Genomic DNA, 18376 nt, shown 5'->3' on the forward strand with positions numbered 1-18376 from the left:
AGATGAGCAGGCAATGACAGACAGACAGGGAGCCATGGGAGAGTGGGGGATGAAAAAAAATAGCCCCAACCCACTTCCCCAGATATCATGAGTCTTTTTTTAATTTCTCACCACGCCCACCCTCCCACCCCCCATTGTCTGCTCTCTGTGTCCATTCGCTGTGTGTTCTTCTGTGACTGCTTGTATTCTCATTAGGCGGCTCCAGGAACCGATCCTGGCACCTTCCAGAGTGGGACAGAGGTGATCATTCTCTTGTGCCACCTCAGCCCCCTGGGCTTCTGCGTCTCTTGTCGTCTCTCCTCTGTGTCTCTTTTTGTTGTGTCATCTTGCTGTGCCAGCTCTCTGCATGGGCCAGCACTCCTGCGCAGGGCAGCACTCCTGAGCGGGGCAGTACTCTGTGCAGGCCAGCACTCCGCGTGGGCCAGCTTGCCTTCCCCAGGAGCGGGCATTGAACCCTGGACCTCCTATATGGTAGATGGGAGCCCAGTTGCTTGAGCCACATCTGCTTCCCCATTATGACAGTCTTAAACACTTACATAGAACAACCTGCCAAGGCTTTTGGCATAATGTAAAGTATTTAGAATACCAAATGCCTAATTATTCAACACTTAATGAACTCATTAGTGGTTGCTGGTGTGCAATACACGACAATTCTGCTCAGAATCAGATAAGAATTATGAGCTGTCATTAAAAAAAAACAAAGTGTGTAAGATACTCGATACCATCTATAATAGACCCAAACTGGTAGTGCCTCCAGGCACCTGGCAGAAGCAAGAGGAAGATAATATCAGTGATGTCTAACACACTTCAACAACACACAAGACAGGCGAGATGTAACTGCAGAATAGTCCCCATTCTGGACTCACACAGGACTTAAGTTACACAGCAGATTTTAAAATTCAAATAGCCAATTTTGGGTTTAAAAAAATGAACAAGTCATTCTTGGGACTATTTGGAGGGTGAGAGTTCAGATATCAAGGCATACCTACACTCACAGGTAAGTGGAAAGTTTTTATTGTGCTAAAATACACATAAATGTTATCATTTTAACCATTTTTAAGGGCACAATTCAGTGACTTTACATCCAGAATGCTGTGTAATCATTATGACTATTCCCAGAACTTTTTCTTCATCCCAAATTCTGTGCCCATTAAGCAATAACTCCCCATTCTCCCTTCCCTGCTGCCCTTGGTAACCTCTGTTCTATTTCCCGTTTCTGTGTATTCGCCTATTCTAGTTACCACATATAAATGGAATCATACACTATGTGACTTTTTGTGTCTGGCTTATTTCATTTAGCAGGTTTTCAAGGTCCACCCACACTGCAGCATGTGTCAACTTCATTTCTTTGTGTGGTTGAGCAATATCCCATTGCTTGTATGGACCACACTTGTTTGATCCAGTCGTCTGTTGAGGGACACTTGGTCTCCCACCTTTTGGCTATTTTAAGGTTGCTTTGAGCAGGTATACAAATATCTGAGGCCGTTTTCAATTCTTTGGGGGTATATACCTAGAAGTGGAATTGCTGGGTCATGTGGTAATTTTTTTTTTTTTGGTAAGAAACAGCCAAACTTCCACAGTAGCTGCTCCAGGGGAATATATTTACCATGAGTTGTAAACAAAAATTTTAACCGAAGAACATACCTACAATAAAAATGCACAAACTTAAGTGTAAAGAGGATTTCTTTCAAATGTATACAACCCACATTAGGTTAGAGGACATTTGCTGCCGCAGAAGTTTCCCTGTACTCCTTGCCTGTCAGGTCACACACATCCACACACCCACGCTGAGGTCACCACTGTTGGCTCCCGCTACAGACCAGTTCATTCCAGACCTGCATATAAAGGGAACTATAGGGTATGTTCTGTTTCTGGCTTGTTCCATTCAACATATCTGTGCAATTCAGCCGTGCTGTTGCGTCCAACAATAGGTTACTTCTTTTTATTGCTGAATGGTCTCCATTGTATGAATTGTACTGGTTTATCCAATGGGGTTGTTTCCAATTTTGAGCTATTATTTATGACTAGAGCAGCTACAAACATTCATGCACAGGTTTTAGGGTGTAGTTTTCATTTCTCTTGGGTAAATACTGGGGAGTGGGATTGCTGAGCTGTACGGGAAGTGTATATTTAACTTTCTAAGAACCTGCCCAACTGCCCCTTGGCACTCCCTCCAGCAGCGCAGAGTTCAGCTGTCCCACATCCTTGCCAGCACTTGGGAGTTTTTCACCATCCTAACGGGTGTGTACTGTTGTGTCATTGTGTTTCCCAAGGGTGTTTTCTTATAAGCAGATATTTTATTTCGATGAAGCCAACAGGATCATGTTTTTTAGTCGTGGCTAGTGCCTTTAGTCAAATTCTTCAGAACACAGGATTAGATATTCTTGACACTCAAATTTATTGCTAAGAAATGTCCTCTGCAGTGACAGCCGTTTTGATCTCGGCCTCTCACCCAGGATTCCTGGGAGAGTTTGTTACTGTGAAAGGAAGAGGGGGCCTGGGGACAGGTGGGATGTACCGTGGAGAGGAGATGGTGATAGGATGCGCGCGCGCACACACACACACACACACACACACACACACACGACAGCACAGCTACAGCCACCAGCATAACCAGCAAAACGGCCAGCCTCACGCCAGCGCAGCCTTTCCCTTAAGAAATCCACGTGGTGACCTGTGCCCTGAGAAAGGGGGAGTGCAGAAGGCTCCTGGCGTGAGGGTGGGGGGGACAGTTATTTCTCCATCTTGCTGTTTCCTGGCTTGGGTGAGGGACAAGAGTGGAGGGCCGGGGAGGTGTGGGGAGACACCCTCATCTCCACATACACCCCAGCCGCGAGGCTGGCGGCTCTGATGGCCGGTGCAGGGCGGGGCCCCCAGAACCCTGGTTTGTCCGTCTATCTCTCACGATCCCAGAATCCGAAGCGGGGTTACATGACTGATTCCTTCTCGCAGGTGTGAGCATCCCCAGGGGGCCCCGGACAGCGTCTGAGGAGGGGGTTCCCTTCCTCGGTGGGGACCAGGGGCGTCTTGCTTTTCACCTGGAGCAGCTCCGGCACCGAGCTCTTCACCTCCGCGCGGTCCGCGTAGCTCTGGAGGAGCCCCGCCCCAAAGGCGTCACCTTCCACGTTGATGACGGTGCAGAACCGGTCCCTGGGGGTGGGCGGGGGCCAGGGGGCAGTGAGGTGGAAGGGAAGAGTAGGGGACAGACCTGGCCCAACCCTCCGTCCACTCTCCCCCTCACGCCCTCCTCCTCTGCCGACCCCTCTCCCACTCCTCCTAGACCCAAAAACTCATCTCTGTCTTCCCAGAACCCAAAGTGTCCCTTACACCTAGACCCTCAAATGCCTCTTCCTCTAGAAACCCCCACAGCTGCGCTCCTTCCCCTGGAACTGCAAAGTGCCCCGGCACACTTCCCCGCCTCAGAACCCCAAAGACCTCCTGTCTTCCTTGGCTCACAAATATTCCTTCTAGAACCTCGAAAAGTCATCCCTCTGGGAAGAAGGTTGGAACTGTCCCTGGAACATGAAGTTCTCTGCCTGAAAGGCCCTATATTCTTTCCTCTTTACACTGTAACAGCCCACTGTATGGATGGACCACGTTTTATGAATCCAGTCACCAGGGGATGGGAATTCAGGTTATATGAATATTTGGGACGCTGCTTCTTCTCACCACCACGAACTACAATGCTTCTGTGAACTTAATATACAGCTTTTGTAGGATGTCTGGGTAGACACACCTAAAAGTAGACCTGCTGGACCATATGCTAACTTTGTTAAACTCTGAGGAACTGCCAGAGTTCCCCCATCTTTGTACTCTTTTTTTTTTTTAAGGAGGTACAGGTATTGAACCCACGACCTTGTACATGGGAAGCAGGCACTCAACCACCGAGCGACACCTGTTCCCCTTATTTGCTTACTTTTCTTTGCTTAATCCTGATAGTGAACAATTACGTAGCGTTTATTATTTCCTGGACTCTGTTCTAAGGAAGGTGCACGTATGAAGACATTTAATCATCGTGAGCACCCGTGAGCAACAGACTACTCTCTGTATTTAACAGATGGAAAAACCAATGAAATGGGGAGATTAAGTTCTTGCCCAAGGTCATAATACCTAGTAGAGGGGGACACTGGGATTTGAACCCACGCAGCCTCAAGTACCCTACCTCTCTGGGTCCATTTTAGTACCCAAAGATCCCATCTCTTCCTCTTCCCGGAACCCTTTTCTCTAGCACTCCTTCTTCCCTCTGTTCTTTTTCCGAGAGACCCTCGGGGCCCTCTCTCTCGTTCCCTTTCCCCGGGGCACCCCCGGGCGCCCCCTGCAGCCCCCGCCCCACACTCACACTAGCCAGTCCACAGCCAGGATCAGGGAGAGGTCGTGGACGGGCAGGCTGACGGCTTCGAGGATGATGGCCAGAGTGAGGACGCCTCCCGCGGGGATGCCTGCCGCCCCCACGCTGGACGCTGTGGCCGTGACCCTGGGAGGGCGGGCGGCAGAGGGGACGTCAGGGACGGGGAGGCCCTTCGGCAGTGGGAGGGGCCAGGCGCGCCCCAGCGGCAGGCCCCCCACCCGGCTCACAGGATGATGATGATCTTCACAAAGTCCAGGGGCTCCTCGTTGAGCTGCGCGATGAACACGGCGGCCACGCACTGGAAGAGGGCGGCCCCGTCCATGTTGACTGTGGCGCCGATGGGCAAGATGAAGCGGCTGATGTGCTTGGCCACGCCGTTCTTCTCCTCCACGAACTTCATCATCAGCGGCAGGGTGGCCGAGCTGGGAGGCCCGCGGGGCCGTCACCTCCCCGCCCGGCCCCCAGCGTCCTCCCCAGGCCCCCCCCACCCCGTGGGCCTGGAACGGCCTCCACCCCCCAGCCTAGACCCCTCCCACACCCTCCCCTACTTTCCCAGCTCCTCTCTTGCCCGGACTCATAAAGCACTGGGGATTCTGCGTGCTGGAATTCCAAACCTGATGGGACCTGGACCTCCTGGGAGAGCCAGGGACAGCCACCCCTCGAAACCACAGAAACTTGCACTTAAACCCTGATAACGTCTGAGCTCGCTGACACCCACCCCCACCCTGTCTCCAATAATGGTCCTGAACGGACAGGACCTACAGGGAGGGGAAACTCAAAAGACGAGGCGGTGGTGCTCCTAGACACTGGGTCCCCGGGGAGCACAAGCATCACCCAGGATGGGACCTCAGGGGGAGGTGGTGAGCTCCTGGGGCTTGGGGTTCCTCAGGAAAGGAGGAAGAAATCTCTAAGGCAGGGAGTTCCCCACGTTTTTTGGGGGGGTGGGGGGGGGTGGATCCTGGGTTTTTGATAAACTGATGAAAGACCCCAGATGCAAACACAAAATTCCTGGAGTCTTTGTCTACCTGATCCCTGCTCCAGGTCCCTTAGAGGAAAACCTCCCGTCCCGCTCGGCCCCCAGGCCCCACGCACCTGGAGGAGGTCCCGAAGGCAGTGGCCAGCGGGGTCAGGATGCCCCACAGGAAGCGGTAGGGGTTTTTGCGGGTGAAGAGGAAGTAGATGAGGGGCAGCACCAGAAGCCCGTGGATGGCGTGGCCCAGCAGGCAGCACAGGATGTACTTGCCGAGGACGGCGAAGAGCAGGCCCACGTCGTCCATCTCCATGATCTTGCTGGCCACCAGGAACAAGATGCCCACGGGCGCGTACCTGCCCGCCGGGAGACAGGTGACAGCTGACCACGGCGCCCGGCCTCCCCTGCGGTCAGGAGGAGCCTGAGCCACAGGCGCGGAAGCGCAGGCACCGCTTCCAGGCCCGGCCCGGTCAGCCTCCTCCACCACCTCCAGGCCACTGCCGCCCACCGGCTGGCGGCCACCGGTTGAAGACAGTGCAGCCGAGAGAGAGGAGCCTGGGGGTCCCCGCGGCTGCCTGGAGGAGAGTCACCAGATTTGGACATCATACGTGAGCGAGCAATAAACACCCAACCTATCTGAGCCATGTTCATTTTCTGGGTTTGTTTGTTACACAGCAGCAAGTATGACTAGCACCAATACATTATCCCACCACATCACGAAAAACGAAAAGGCCATGGCCACGTCTTAGTAATAACTCCTGGGTATTAAGCATTTATGAGGTGCTAAGTCCTCACATGTGATTGAATCTTCACTACAATGCCTCGTGGCTTGCAGTGAATGAAACGAAATTTGCCTATGATGTCAAGTTGCACTGGAATGGGGGGATGGGTTGTTAAAAATGCAACAACCCCGGCCCCTCTCCCAATTTCTGACTTTCTGGATCCAGGGTAGGGTCTAAGAATCACTGCGAGACTAAGAGGAGACAAGAGTGGGGGTGCAGAGGGCAGGGGCAGAAGCTGGAGGCCTCCATACCTGTTTTTTTCCTCAATATCCGGGAACATCAGGATAATAATCGTCACTAACAGTAAATAAACACTTTGCTTACTAGGTGCCAGGCATTTTAAAGCACTGTCTTTGTGCTTTGCCCATACTTCACTCATTTAATCTTCACAATAACCTTGTGAAGTACTTACTAATTTACATCATCAGTTCTAAGGTGAACATTCGGCTATTTTTAAATCTCTGAAATTGGGAAACGGACTTGGCCCAGTGGTTAGGGCATCCACCTACCACATGGGAGGTCCAAGGTTCAAACCCCAGACCTCCTTGACCCGTGCGGAGCTGGCCCATGCGCAGTGCTGATGCGCGCAAGGAGTGCCCTGCCGCGCAGGGGTGTCCCCCACGTAGGGGAGCCCCACGCACAAGGAAGGCGCCCCGTAAGGAGAGTCGCCCAGCGCGAAAGAAAGCGCAGCCTAATCAGGAATGGCGCTGCCCACACAGAGAGCTGACACAGCAAGATGACGCGACAAAAAGAACACAGATTCCCAGTGTCACTGATAACAACAGAAGCAGACAAAGAAGACACAGCAAATAGACACAGAGAGCAGACAACTGGGGGGGGGGGGAGTAAAAAATAAATAAATCTTTTAAAAATAAATAGATAAAGTCTCTGAAATTGAGATGTGCCCAATAGGTAGCTGCCACTGCATGGCTGTTTCCTGGCACCTTCTGGTAAGATCAGAAAGCACCAGCATCGGAGTGTTAGCTTTGATGGCCTCCAGTCCAGTTCCCATTTTACAGATGAGGAAACCGAGGCACAGAAGGGATAAGTCACTTGCCAAGGTCACACAGCCAGGAAATGGCAGATACTGGATTTGAATCCAGGCTCTCTGGCTCCAGGAAGCCGAGGGAGGGCCCTCCCCCCTCCCCCCCGCTTACCCTGCCCCCTTCCTGTCACCTACCACATGATCCAGGAGACCAGCACCATGGTGGCGTCATTGAAGGAGTTAAAGAAGCGGATCAGCAGCTCTCCCTCGGGCCCCAGCTTCCGCAGGGCCACACCAAAGACGATGGCAAACACCACCAGGCCCAGGATGTTCATGCCCTCCACCTCACCCGCTGTCTGCACACAGGGACAGACAGACCCATCACCAGGGTGGCCCAGAGTCGGAGGGGGCTGGAATGGGGCAGGCCAGGGGAGTGCGGGCCCGAAGTGTGGGAGCCAGGTGAGGTTGTTGATTTGGGGGGCAGGGGGAGTCAAGGAGGGCTTCCTGGAGGAGGGGCATGCATCTGTGATAAGACCTGGAGTACAGATGTGTCCAGCCAGGTAAAGAGGAAGGATGGAAGGTTCTAGACAGGGGAAATAGAACATGCAATAGCCTGGAAATGCGAGCTCCTTGGGCATCCAAAGAATGGAAGGAAATCCACTGTGGCTGGAGAGGAATGAGCTGGGTAGAAAGGATCAGAGGATGAGGCTGGGCAGGTGGGCTGGGGTCCAACCTCACGGGGCCTCACGGGCCCTGGTGAGGAGCCCAGACTTTCTCCCGAGGGCACTGGGGAGCCATGGCAGAGTCTGAGCAGGGGCAGGTTTGCACTTTAGTAGGACCCCCTCTGGCTACCAAGCGGAGGGTGGATGGGAGGGGGCAGAACCGGGCCGGGAGACCCCGGAACAGGCTGGGGCAGGCTGGGGTGGGGAAGGAGGCGGACGGTGGGGAGAAGGGGGGCCTGGGGGCGGGGGCCTGGGGAGGCAGGAGACCTCCAAACCCAGGGTCTACAGATCGGGAAGGGACGGCAGCGAGGTGGGGTCAAATTCCACACCAGATTTCAGAAGCTCAAGTGGGCAGGCAAAGGCTGGGGGCAGAGGGGACCAAAAAGAAAAGCCGCAGCAGCGGGCCGAGGCGCTGGGCACACCCCCAGCCGCGGCCCTGCGGCCCCTTCCCCCGCTCTCACCTTCACCGAGGTTCTGTTCTGGATCTCGTCCACCCACTTCATCTCCCACTGGGTAGAGTACTGCGGGCAAGTTGGGAGGTCAGTGGGGGCAATGGGCCAAGCCTGCCCCAAGCATCCCTGAAACGCATCTCATTTCATCCTGTCAGCCTCCCAGCTAGATAGGACTATTCATACCTCCATATTCTGGAGGTAGAGGCTCAGAGAGGCCAAGGCTCTTGACCAAGGTCACACAGCTCGAAGTAGAACCCATCGGAACCTTTGAACCCATCTTGTTTCTTGGCGGGGAGGATAGGTATGGGTTTTAGAGAAAACTCCAATATCGCCTGTAAACAGTGGGCATGTGCACTTTGAAAGCACAGCCTAAAATCGGGCAGCAAGGGGCTGTGGCTGGCTGTCTCCCTCCCAGCCCGTCCCCTGCCCCAGGGACACCCCCCCAGGACTCACTGAGCGGAAGGCTGCGGACACCAGGTTGGAGGGGAAGATGTTTCTGCAGAGACAGACATACGGAGGGGGCTGTTAGATCACACAGGGGGGAGAGCGGGAGGTGTCTGGAGTCTGGCTTAGTCTTATAGGGGGTTGGGGGAAACCTCTGAGGCCCCGTTCACACCCACAGGTGGCCCCCTCCCAAGGTTCGGCCAGCGTCCAGCCAGGCAGTGGTCCTGTGTGCCCACCTCCTGGTGTGTGGGGCGTCCTGGGGGGCCCCGGGAGGCTGGCTCTCCAGCCCCGAGGCACTGTGGTTTGGGAGTGAGGAATGCGGGCATCCCAAGGCAGGCCAAGGTAGGGCCACCCGGGGCTGCGCTCCACCCCACGCCGACTTCATACCCGGGACCTCTTGCATCAGCCACTTCCTCCTGGAGGGCAGACAGCTGTGGCCGAGACTAGGGCTGGGGCCTGGAGGCTGCCCGGGGGATGGGAGGGCGCAGGGGAGACGGGGGCAAGGGCCCTGTGCGTGCCGTGAGTGCTCGCGTGGAGCCGTCCGTGGCTCCGCGCACTGGGCGTTGACCCGGAGTGTGCGAAGGAGGCAGAGACCGTGGGTCTCTGGGGCAGATTAGGAGGACAGCACACCGGGTAGGCACAGTGTTTCACATAAACTAACTCAGGTAATTCCCGCGACCGCCAGCACCATCGCGCCCACTGGGCAGATGAGGAAACCGGGGAACGGTGAAGAAACCTGCCCAGCTCCCAAGTGGCACCGCTGGGATTTGAACTCAGCCAGGCCGGCTCCACGGCCCTAACCAGGAGGCGCACACTCACTCCCACGAGGTGGCCACACGGCTATGTCCGTGGGTCTGTACAGGGTCCCCCACGGGTTGCTGTGCGGTTGGGAATTCAGGTGTGTAGCCAGGCCACGTGCCACGGGAATGTACAGTTATGAGCACATGGGTGTGTAGGGGAGCACTGTGGGCGGTGGTGTCCCTGCGTGGCCATTTGTGCCCCAGGGGGTGAGTCCACAGCAGGCATGTGTATGGTGTGAGGTCACATGGCTGTGTCAACTGGACACACAGACTGTGTGGCTGTGTGAGTGAAACGTTACGGCTGTGTCAAATGTACACTCTGGATCACCATTTGTGATCACAGTCTGAGGCTGTAACAAAGCTTTCACAGCAGTGTGGTGTGTTGGTGAAGGGGTGTTGTATGGGAATTTGACACAACAGTGCACGATTGTTTTGTAAGCTCACAGCTTCCGTAGTAAAAATATGTTTTTTTAAAAATGGTGCGGTGGTGTGAGTGTGTAAGATGTGACGGCTGAATCTCTGAGCGTCTGGTCATGTGTGAATGACAGCTGCTAGGGCCCACGGGGGGGGGGGGGGGAAAGCCTGCGCGGAAACAGCCCGGGGATGGGCGTGCCGCCCCTGGTCCGCCTGCACCCACCCCGGCCAGGGCTGGGCCGCCATCCAGCTAATCTCTCCCAGACAGGAGGTGCCCACCCGCTGCCACTTCTGGACACAAAGCCACCCATCTCAGTGGGTGCTGTGGTCCCGGAGGCTGGGGGATCCCTGTTCCATGACTCATCACTTCCTCCCCCCGCCGTCGCCCCCACTTCCAGGAACTCCCTAACCTGGAGACACTGAGTCAGCAAGCCGGGAGGCAGGGCCATGTGGTCGCAGCTGTCTGCCCTCCTGAGGGGAGGGACCTGTGCTTTTTTGGGGGGGGCGGGGGGAGGGGATTAGGGGCAGAGACCGGATGAAGGAAAAGAATCTGGCCTCTTTCTGACTGGCCTCTTCGGGGAGCCTACTGAGCCGGAGCCCAGACAGACCAGGCAGGAGTGGGATGGAAATGCAGGAGCAGGGCCGGCCAGGAAAGGAAAAAGGGAAAACCTCCGGGCCTGGAGAGACCTGGCTATGCCTGGGTGACATGTGGCGCTGGGAAGAGGGTGGGGTCTTGCTCACCTGGAGTCTTCCAGGCGTTCCTTCCCCTCGGGTCCCCAGCCCTCTGACCCTGGCCACAAAGCTTTACCCAGAAGCCCTTTCCTGGGGCCCTTGGACACCCAAAGATCCTCACTGGAGAAATTTCCCTCAGGGTATCCTTTCTCACTGGGTCCTTTGGGGGACACCATCCCATGCCCCCAAAGACCCCCTTCTCCCATTATAAGAGTTCCTTGTGGGGTCCCTCTTATGAACCCCCAAATACTGAAGTTTCCTTCCCCGGGGGTCAGTCCTCACTTTGCCCGGACCCTCAAGGGGCCAGAGCCCCCTCATGACCCTGAGGCCCTGAGGAGGTCTCTGCTCTGGAGGACCCAAAGCCCTCTCCTGTCCACGTGGCCCCGCCCTACTCGGTTGAGCCCCCCCTTCCCTCCCCCCGCCCTCCCAGCGGACGAGATCTGACCTCAGGAGATCCAGGAACGAATCGAGCACTTCCTTGGTGGGGGTGGCTTCGGCCGCGCGGGTGGCCCCGACGGAGGCGTTGATGGCGGCGGCCGTGGCGCCCGGCTGCAGCACCAGCGCCAAGGCCACGCCGAGCGCCGACGACAGCAGCGTGGTGACCAGGAAAAAGAGCAGCGCCCAGGCGCCCAGGCGGCCGAGCGAGCTCGGGTCCAGGCTGGCGGCGCCGCCCACCAGGCTGCACACCACCAGCGGCAAGATGATCATCCTGAGCAGGCGCAGCAGCAGCTCGCCCGGGAAGGAGAAGGCGACCAGGTGCGCGGGGTCCAGAGCGTGCCGGCCGCCGGCCCCCGACATCCCGAGCCCCAGCGCCACGCCCGCCAGCACCGCCAGCACCGTCAGCAGCACCAACAGGTTGGCGCGGAGGCAGCGGCGCACCTGCTGCGGGGAACCGCAGCCGCCGCCCGGCGCCGGGACGTGGTGGTCGACGGGCACCGCGACCGGGTCACCGTTCGCCGTGGGCTCCGCCGCCGCCGAGAACCCCTTGGGGTCTCCCTTAGGAGGATCGGCCACCATGATGAGACGCGCCGGGGTTCCTGAGCGCCTGGAGCTTGGGGCTCCTTTCCAGGACGCCGCGGCTCCTTAGGACGGAGTTGAGCAGCAGCGCCTGGAGGCTGGGACTTCAGAGTGGCTTCCCCGAGGGCTGCGAGGTCACAGCGCCTGGATTCCTCGGCTCTTGGAAGCAGGACGATCTGGTTCCCCTAAACTGGCCGTCCAAAGCTGGGAGGTGGGAACTCAGGAGGCCCTCGGGCCGGACGTGGGGCCCTTGGCTCCAGGCGGCTGAGGGCTCCAGGCGGCGGAGATCTGGCCGCAGGAGGCCGGGTCCTGGTGGCGCAGATCCCGGACGTCTGGATCCGGGAGGCGCGACCCAGGACGCCTGGGTCCCGGAGATTGGAGGGCCGGGGCGCCCGGGTCTGGGGACCGGATAGGCAGAGCTCCGGGACGAGGGCGCGCCGCTCTCGGGTCAGGGATGGGGTGTCCAGGCCCCTGGGTGCGGAAGACGGCGGCCCAGGGAGCCAGGAGCCAGCAGCTGCCCGGGGAGAATCTTCCTGGCGCGCCGCGTGGCTCTGAGCCCGCTGGGCGGAAGACGGCAGGATTAGGGGCGGGGGCGGGGCCTGAGAAGGCGGGACCGTCCCGTGAGCTCCGATTGGTCGCGGCGCGCTCCAAGCCCTCTTGCGAGCGAGGGGCGGGGCTGAGGCCTGAGTGAGGCCGGGTCCTGGATGGAAGGCGGAAAAAAAATGCCATCCCAGGGGCGGGGCTTTCAGGGGGCGGGGCTTTCAGGGGGCGGGGCGTTGGGAGGGCGCTTTTTCCCGCCAAAGAAAAATTGGGCTGTGGGCTCCGGGTCTCTTGGGCGTGTGGGTGATCCGCGGGTGGCTCATTTTCAGTCAGCAAAACCCGGAACTCTTCCTCAGTCCTGAGTCGGTATTTAATCGCCTCTCAGAATTTCCCTCCAAATCTAAAGTGCAGATGATAAAAGCTCTTCCCTCACAAGACTGCTGGGGCACTTAAATAAGGAGTTACTTTTAAAGATCCCAGTTCAATTAATGGCGGTTATTATAATATTAGGACTGTAATTCACACACATCCTAGAGACCACAATTTGCGATTCATCCATTAAACATTACAATTCAGTTTAATTTGTGCTAAGGTTTTTACCAATGCCTTCGGGCAGAATATTTTCCCAATGTTTTATTATGAAAAAATTTTCAAATATACAGAAGAAAACTGAAAAAAAACTTGCAGTGAATATCCATTTACCCCCCCAACTAGATTCTACAATTAACATTTTACCATTCTTTTTTTATCATATTTCTGTTCATCTATTTTTCTATCTACCCATCCCTTCACCTTTGATCGATGTGTCAAAGTAAGTTGCAGACATCAGTGCACTTCTCCTAAATACTTAGGAGAGAATATTGTTAGAATTCAATATTTGTGCACCTTTTTTTTAGGAGGCACCAGGGACTGAACCCGGAACCTCAAACATAGGAAGCAGCCAACCACTGAGCTACATAGACACAGAGACCAGGCAGTGAGCACAAACAATGAGGGGGAGGGGGAATAAATAAAAAATAAATCTAAAAAAAAAACCCTATGTCCTCAGGTGGTGTGAGGGTTAAATGAGATAATATGGGCAAAGCATTTAGACAGGGTACAGATCAGCCTTTTATGAAAGTTAGAGACAATGAGACAATTATTTATTATTATTGAACTTGGTTTGCGCCCCAAACCAGCTCCAGATGCTGCTGGCCCCGGGCAGTGAGCTCTCTCTTGAGGTCATTGCCAGACTGAAACCTGTAGGAGCTTTGAGAGCTCATGGTGATGTTCTGCTTTGGAGCTGGACTGAGGTGAGAATCTGCCCAGGCTCCAAAGGCCCCATTGAAGCCAGCGAGTAAGATAGGGAATCAATACATGCATCAGCCCCCGGCAAGAAGTCCACGTGGAGGTCAAACCCCCCAGCTGGCTGCGGGAAGACCCTCGCCAGGATTCTGCCATTCAGAACAAGACTTCCTCCGGAAGCCAGGAGAAGCCCCGGCTATTCCCCAAGGACCTTATCACTGGGCCCTCACGGGGGATTCATGGGGGTAATCAATCAGAACAGCACACAGCTGGAACTCCTCCCATGCAATTAGCAAAGAGGTGGGATCATCAACCATTCAAAAAGTAGGTGCAAGGTCTGAATACGCGTTCCTGCCTTTGGACCCCCTGCTCTTGCCTTTGCCCTGTCCCAGTGCCTGTCCCGGTGCCTGTCCCGGTGCCAGTCCATGTGCCTGTTCCTGCTCTCTGTGTCCTGTTCTTGCCGTTTTTCCCCTGCCATGGTTGCCACGCAAGTAAAACCTGGGCCTTTATAAACTATAATGGGGAATTGTAATCTGTAAATCAGTCCACTTTATCACTTTTCAGCCCCTTCCTCTCCACCTGGGACGTATGATCTGCTGTTTCCTCCCATTTCTCTTCCCTCCCTACCTGAATAAATTACTGGCCTAATTCACCCAACATGCTCTTCAAATTCATTTCTGCAGCATAGCCAAGAACCTAGACAAAATTCTGGAAGCACCAGCACCCAGGCCCACGTGGCCATGGACCTGCTTCCTGGGCCTCACAAACAACACCCCTTCCAAATCCTCCCATCTTCAATGCTGCCTACGTCAGAAATCCCTCGGCCCGCAGCCTGCCTTCCTGAGGTAGGTTAGTACAGTAAAACGGGGAGGCAGCAGGCCCAGCTGATAACGTGGCGGGCAGACAACGTGGCGGGCAGACAACGTGGCGGGCAGACAACGTGGCCGGCAGACAACGTGGCCGGCAGACAACGTGGCTGTGCGACCCCATCCTGAACCTCCTGAGGGATTAATTGTAAAAATGTTATTTTACCAGTAAAACTTATTTTGTAAGAGAGTGAAAATGATAAGTAGCATTAGTGAGGTGTATATTTGTCTCTATTTATGTCTGCCTATTTGTTCAGTGTATATCTTCATACATCAGGGTGGTAATATCAAGTTAACAAATGAAAATTCTTAAAAGAGCTCTATTCAAGTTGTTAAAAATTAAATATGTGGTTATATATGTGAATGAATATTCCTGGAGCCCAAATTAGGCTAAGCAGGATGCAAACGTGACATAGAAATCTGAATATAGAAACTATTAAAAAGGAAAAAGGTTTTTCCCTAAGCTCTTTGATCTCGAACCTCCAGGACCTTCTCTTTGGGAGAACTATGGGGGAAAGGCTGTATGTGGCAGATTAAAACTCCATCTTCTAGGCCAGAGAAGTAAGAACCATAGTTTATCCTACAATTCCCCCAAGTTAAACCTTTTAACAGACTTAAAATAAGGGTGGTTTATAATCCTATTACCAAATTTCAGTAAGGAAGGGAAAAGTTCTTGAAAACTATGGAAAGACCTTTTCTAAATTATGGTTAAAACAAATTAAACAATTATAATATTTTCCAGAACCTCAGTAAATAAACTTTTAATATTATTCACAATTTTAGAATTCTATTAAAGAAAAAAGGTGTTAGCCTCCTGTGAAGGAAAAAAGAACATTCCTTGTATAAATGACAATGGTTTCAATTTTATTTAGCTTGGACGTAATCTCCCTAGATTTATAGGATCCTGATTAAATAAATTAAGCTTATTTAATGGTAAAGTAACTTATGGTTAATTATAAGAAGTTTCTGAAAGCATTGTCTAATCAGAAGTACTTAAATGGCTAAGTCCAAGAAGCCATTATTAATTAGGAACCTAAATTGATGTTAATAACAAAAAGTAGCTTCATAACAGAGACACCTGTCAGAAACCACCTTGATCTGCATATTAAAGTGGTGGTAAGGGGTTCTCACAGCCACCCTGACGCTAGTCGCTGCTTCAGGAAGGCTCTTGGCATGCCCCATTCCACAGCACCTCCAAGATGCCCAAGAGGGGGATCAGGTCAGCTCAGCCAAAGCTTCGGGGAAGGAGGAGCCCAAAAGGAGGTCGGCGAGACGATCCACTAAACCCACTCCTGCGAAAAGTGGAAGCAAAGCCAAAAGAGGCAGCGGGAAAGGATAAACCTTCAGACAAAAAAGTGCAACCAAAAGGAAAAGGAGGAGCAAAGGGAAAATAAGGTGAAGACGCTAACCAGGAAACTAAAGAAGATTTACCTGCAGAAAATATAGAAATTAAAAAGAAGGGGGGAAGCGGACTTGGCCCAGTGGTTAGGGCGTCCGTCTACCACATGGGAGGTCCGCGGTTCAAACCCCCGGCCTCCTTGACCCGTGTGCAGCTGGCCCATGCGCAGTGCTGATGCGCTCAAGGAGTGCCCTGCCACGCAGGGGTGTCCTCCATGTAGGGGAGCCCCATGTGCAAGGAGTGCGCCCCGTAAGGAGAGCCATCCAGCCTGAAAGGAAGTGCAGCCTGCCCAGGAATGGCACCACACACACGGAGAGCTGACACAACAAGATGACGTAACAAAAAGAAACACAGATTTCCGGTGCCGCTGATAAGGATAGAAGTGGTCACAGAAGAACACACAGCAAATGGACAGAGAGAGCAGACAACTGGGGGGTGGGGAAGGGGAGAGAAATAAATAAAGAATAAATCTTAAAAAAAAAAAAGGAATGGTTGACCTTGCCTGTGGGGTAGTCAGGGAGGGTTTCCTGGAGGAGGAGACATCAGAGCTGGGATATAACTGGTAGGACCAAGCCCAGGAAAGACATGAGGGGAAGAGTTCCAGGCAAAGGATCAACACATACAAAGCCCAGAAGAGCCAGGAATGGTCCAAAGCACAGATGTAACCTGATTAAAACCCATCTGAGTGGTCCCAGAGGCTTCTCTCTAGATAAAGTCCAAACTCTTCAGCCAGGCATGTGCCCATTCAAGCAATTCATTCCTTCATTCATTCAACAAATCATATTCACAGAGCAGAACAATGAGGGACGTCAAAGAGTATGAGGCATATAACTATGCGCTGACACGGAGCAGCCTTCAAGATTCATTTGAATGATATTCATCAAGTACTTAGAATGGGCAGTGCATTTGGCCCAACGAATAGGGCGTCTGCCTACCACATGGGAGGTCCAGGGTTCAAACCCTGGGCCTCCTTGACCCATGTGGAGCTGGCCCACGCACAGTGCTGATGTGCGAAAGGAGTGCCCTGCCACGCAGGGGTGTCCCCTGCGTAGGGGAGCCCCACATGCAAGGAGTGTGCCCCGAAAAGAGAGCCACCCCACGCGACAAAAGCGCAGCCCGCCCAGGAGTGGTGCTGCACACACGGAGAGCTGATGCAGCAAGATGACACAACAAAAAGAGACACAGATTTCCAGTACTGCCAAGAATACAAGTGACACAGAAGAATACACAGCAAATGAATACAAGAGAGCAGACAATGGGCGGGGGGAAGGGGAGAGAAATAAATAAAAAATAAATCTTGAAAAAAAAAAAGAATGTGCTGGGCATGTAACCATGAATGAAACAGTTGCAAATCCATTTTCTGCTGGCTCTGGCATTCTAAGCAAGGGGCAGGCAGCCAATAAATATTAATACAATAAACTAGTAAGTCAAGTGAGTTATCTATCATTTAGAAAGGGTAAGTTCTATGAGGGGAAAAAAAAGATATGTGTCTCTGCTCATTCACAGATTCTGTATTTGCAAATTCACTTACTCGTTAAAATTTATCTGTAGCCCCAAAATCAATATTCATAGCACTTTCACGGGCATTTGCAAACATGTTCAAGGTGGGGGGAATTTTCAGTCACCCACACACATTCCCAGCTGAGGTCAAGCAGGCGCTGCTCTGCTTTCTTGATTTAGCTCTTACATGATAAGCAAATATCCTCTTCACAGTAGATTTAGGGCCACAGTTTTCACTGCTGAAGGGCTGTCTGGCGTTCAAAAGCCCCAGAAGGCGGTGATGCGCCTTACAGAGTGGACGTGCGCTCCAGCCTGAGCGTCAGTGCTGTCGGCCCTGAGTTCACTGCTAATGAGTCAACTATACATACTCACACATATATTTTTAGGAGGTACCAGGGATTGAATCCAGAATCTTGTACATGGGAAGCAGATGCTTAGTCACTGAGAGACACCCGCTCCAGCATAATATATATTAAATAATGTGTATTTAAACAGAAACACACACAAAACAAGGTTATGTATTGATTGGACAAAAATGTGTCCAGAGACTTGCAGGAAGCTAACCCTGAATTTTCCCTAAGAACAAACGTAACGTTTTTGCTAATTCAGTACCTGGCAGTGACTTTATGACACGGAACTATCACGAATAACGAGACTCGACTGCATGAGGCTAAATGAGAAATGAGAGTGGAGGCGGATTTCAGTAATAAATCGAGTGGTCAAGAAACATTGCTAAGAGGAGCGGGCATAGCTCAGTGGCTGAGCGCCTGCTTCCCTTGTACAAGGTCCCGGGTTCAATCCCCAGAACCTCAGAAAAAAAAAAAAAAAGGCAGAGAAGAACTAATGCTAAGCTAGAAAAAGCAAGGCTCAGGGGAGCATGTACAGGACACTGTCCTTTGCCGCGAAAACAAAGGCATAGGGAACAGCATCTGTTTTCAAGGAAGACTTCACAAAAACCGCTGCAAGTGGTTGCTTTCAGGAAGGAAAGCCGTAGCTCTGTGGTTCAGCGTGGGGATTGGAGATATCAGTTTCCTCGCTTAGAATCTGACTGCTCAGCAGCTGAGTGACCTGGGGCAAGTCGCTCAACTCTCCCGGGCTCAGTTTGCTGGGCTGTAAAATGG

The 18376-nt window shown here is 53.3% G+C and overlaps 1 protein-coding gene across 1 annotated transcript; it reads right to left on the reverse strand.

Annotated features, from left to right (window-relative positions):
- Nucleotides 1–2374: 2374 nt before the first annotated feature.
- On the reverse strand, nucleotides 2375–12219 carry SLC1A5 (solute carrier family 1 member 5). Its single transcript, XM_004461091.5, has 8 exons — nucleotides 11095–12219; nucleotides 8713–8755; nucleotides 8269–8328; nucleotides 7281–7441; nucleotides 5441–5674; nucleotides 4576–4770; nucleotides 4340–4474; nucleotides 2375–3150 (listed from the first exon to the last, which is right to left on the reverse strand). Exons 1-8 carry the CDS (start codon nucleotides 11664–11666, stop codon nucleotides 2928–2930), a joined length of 1623 nt encoding a protein of 540 aa, XP_004461148.2. The 5' UTR covers nucleotides 11667–12219; the 3' UTR covers nucleotides 2375–2927.
- Between the last annotated feature and the right edge of the window lie 6157 nt (nucleotides 12220–18376).

The sequence above is a fragment of the Dasypus novemcinctus genome, chromosome 18 (assembly GCF_030445035.2).
Source record: "Dasypus novemcinctus isolate mDasNov1 chromosome 18, mDasNov1.1.hap2, whole genome shotgun sequence".
Lineage (NCBI taxonomy): Eukaryota > Metazoa > Chordata > Mammalia > Cingulata > Dasypodidae > Dasypus > Dasypus novemcinctus.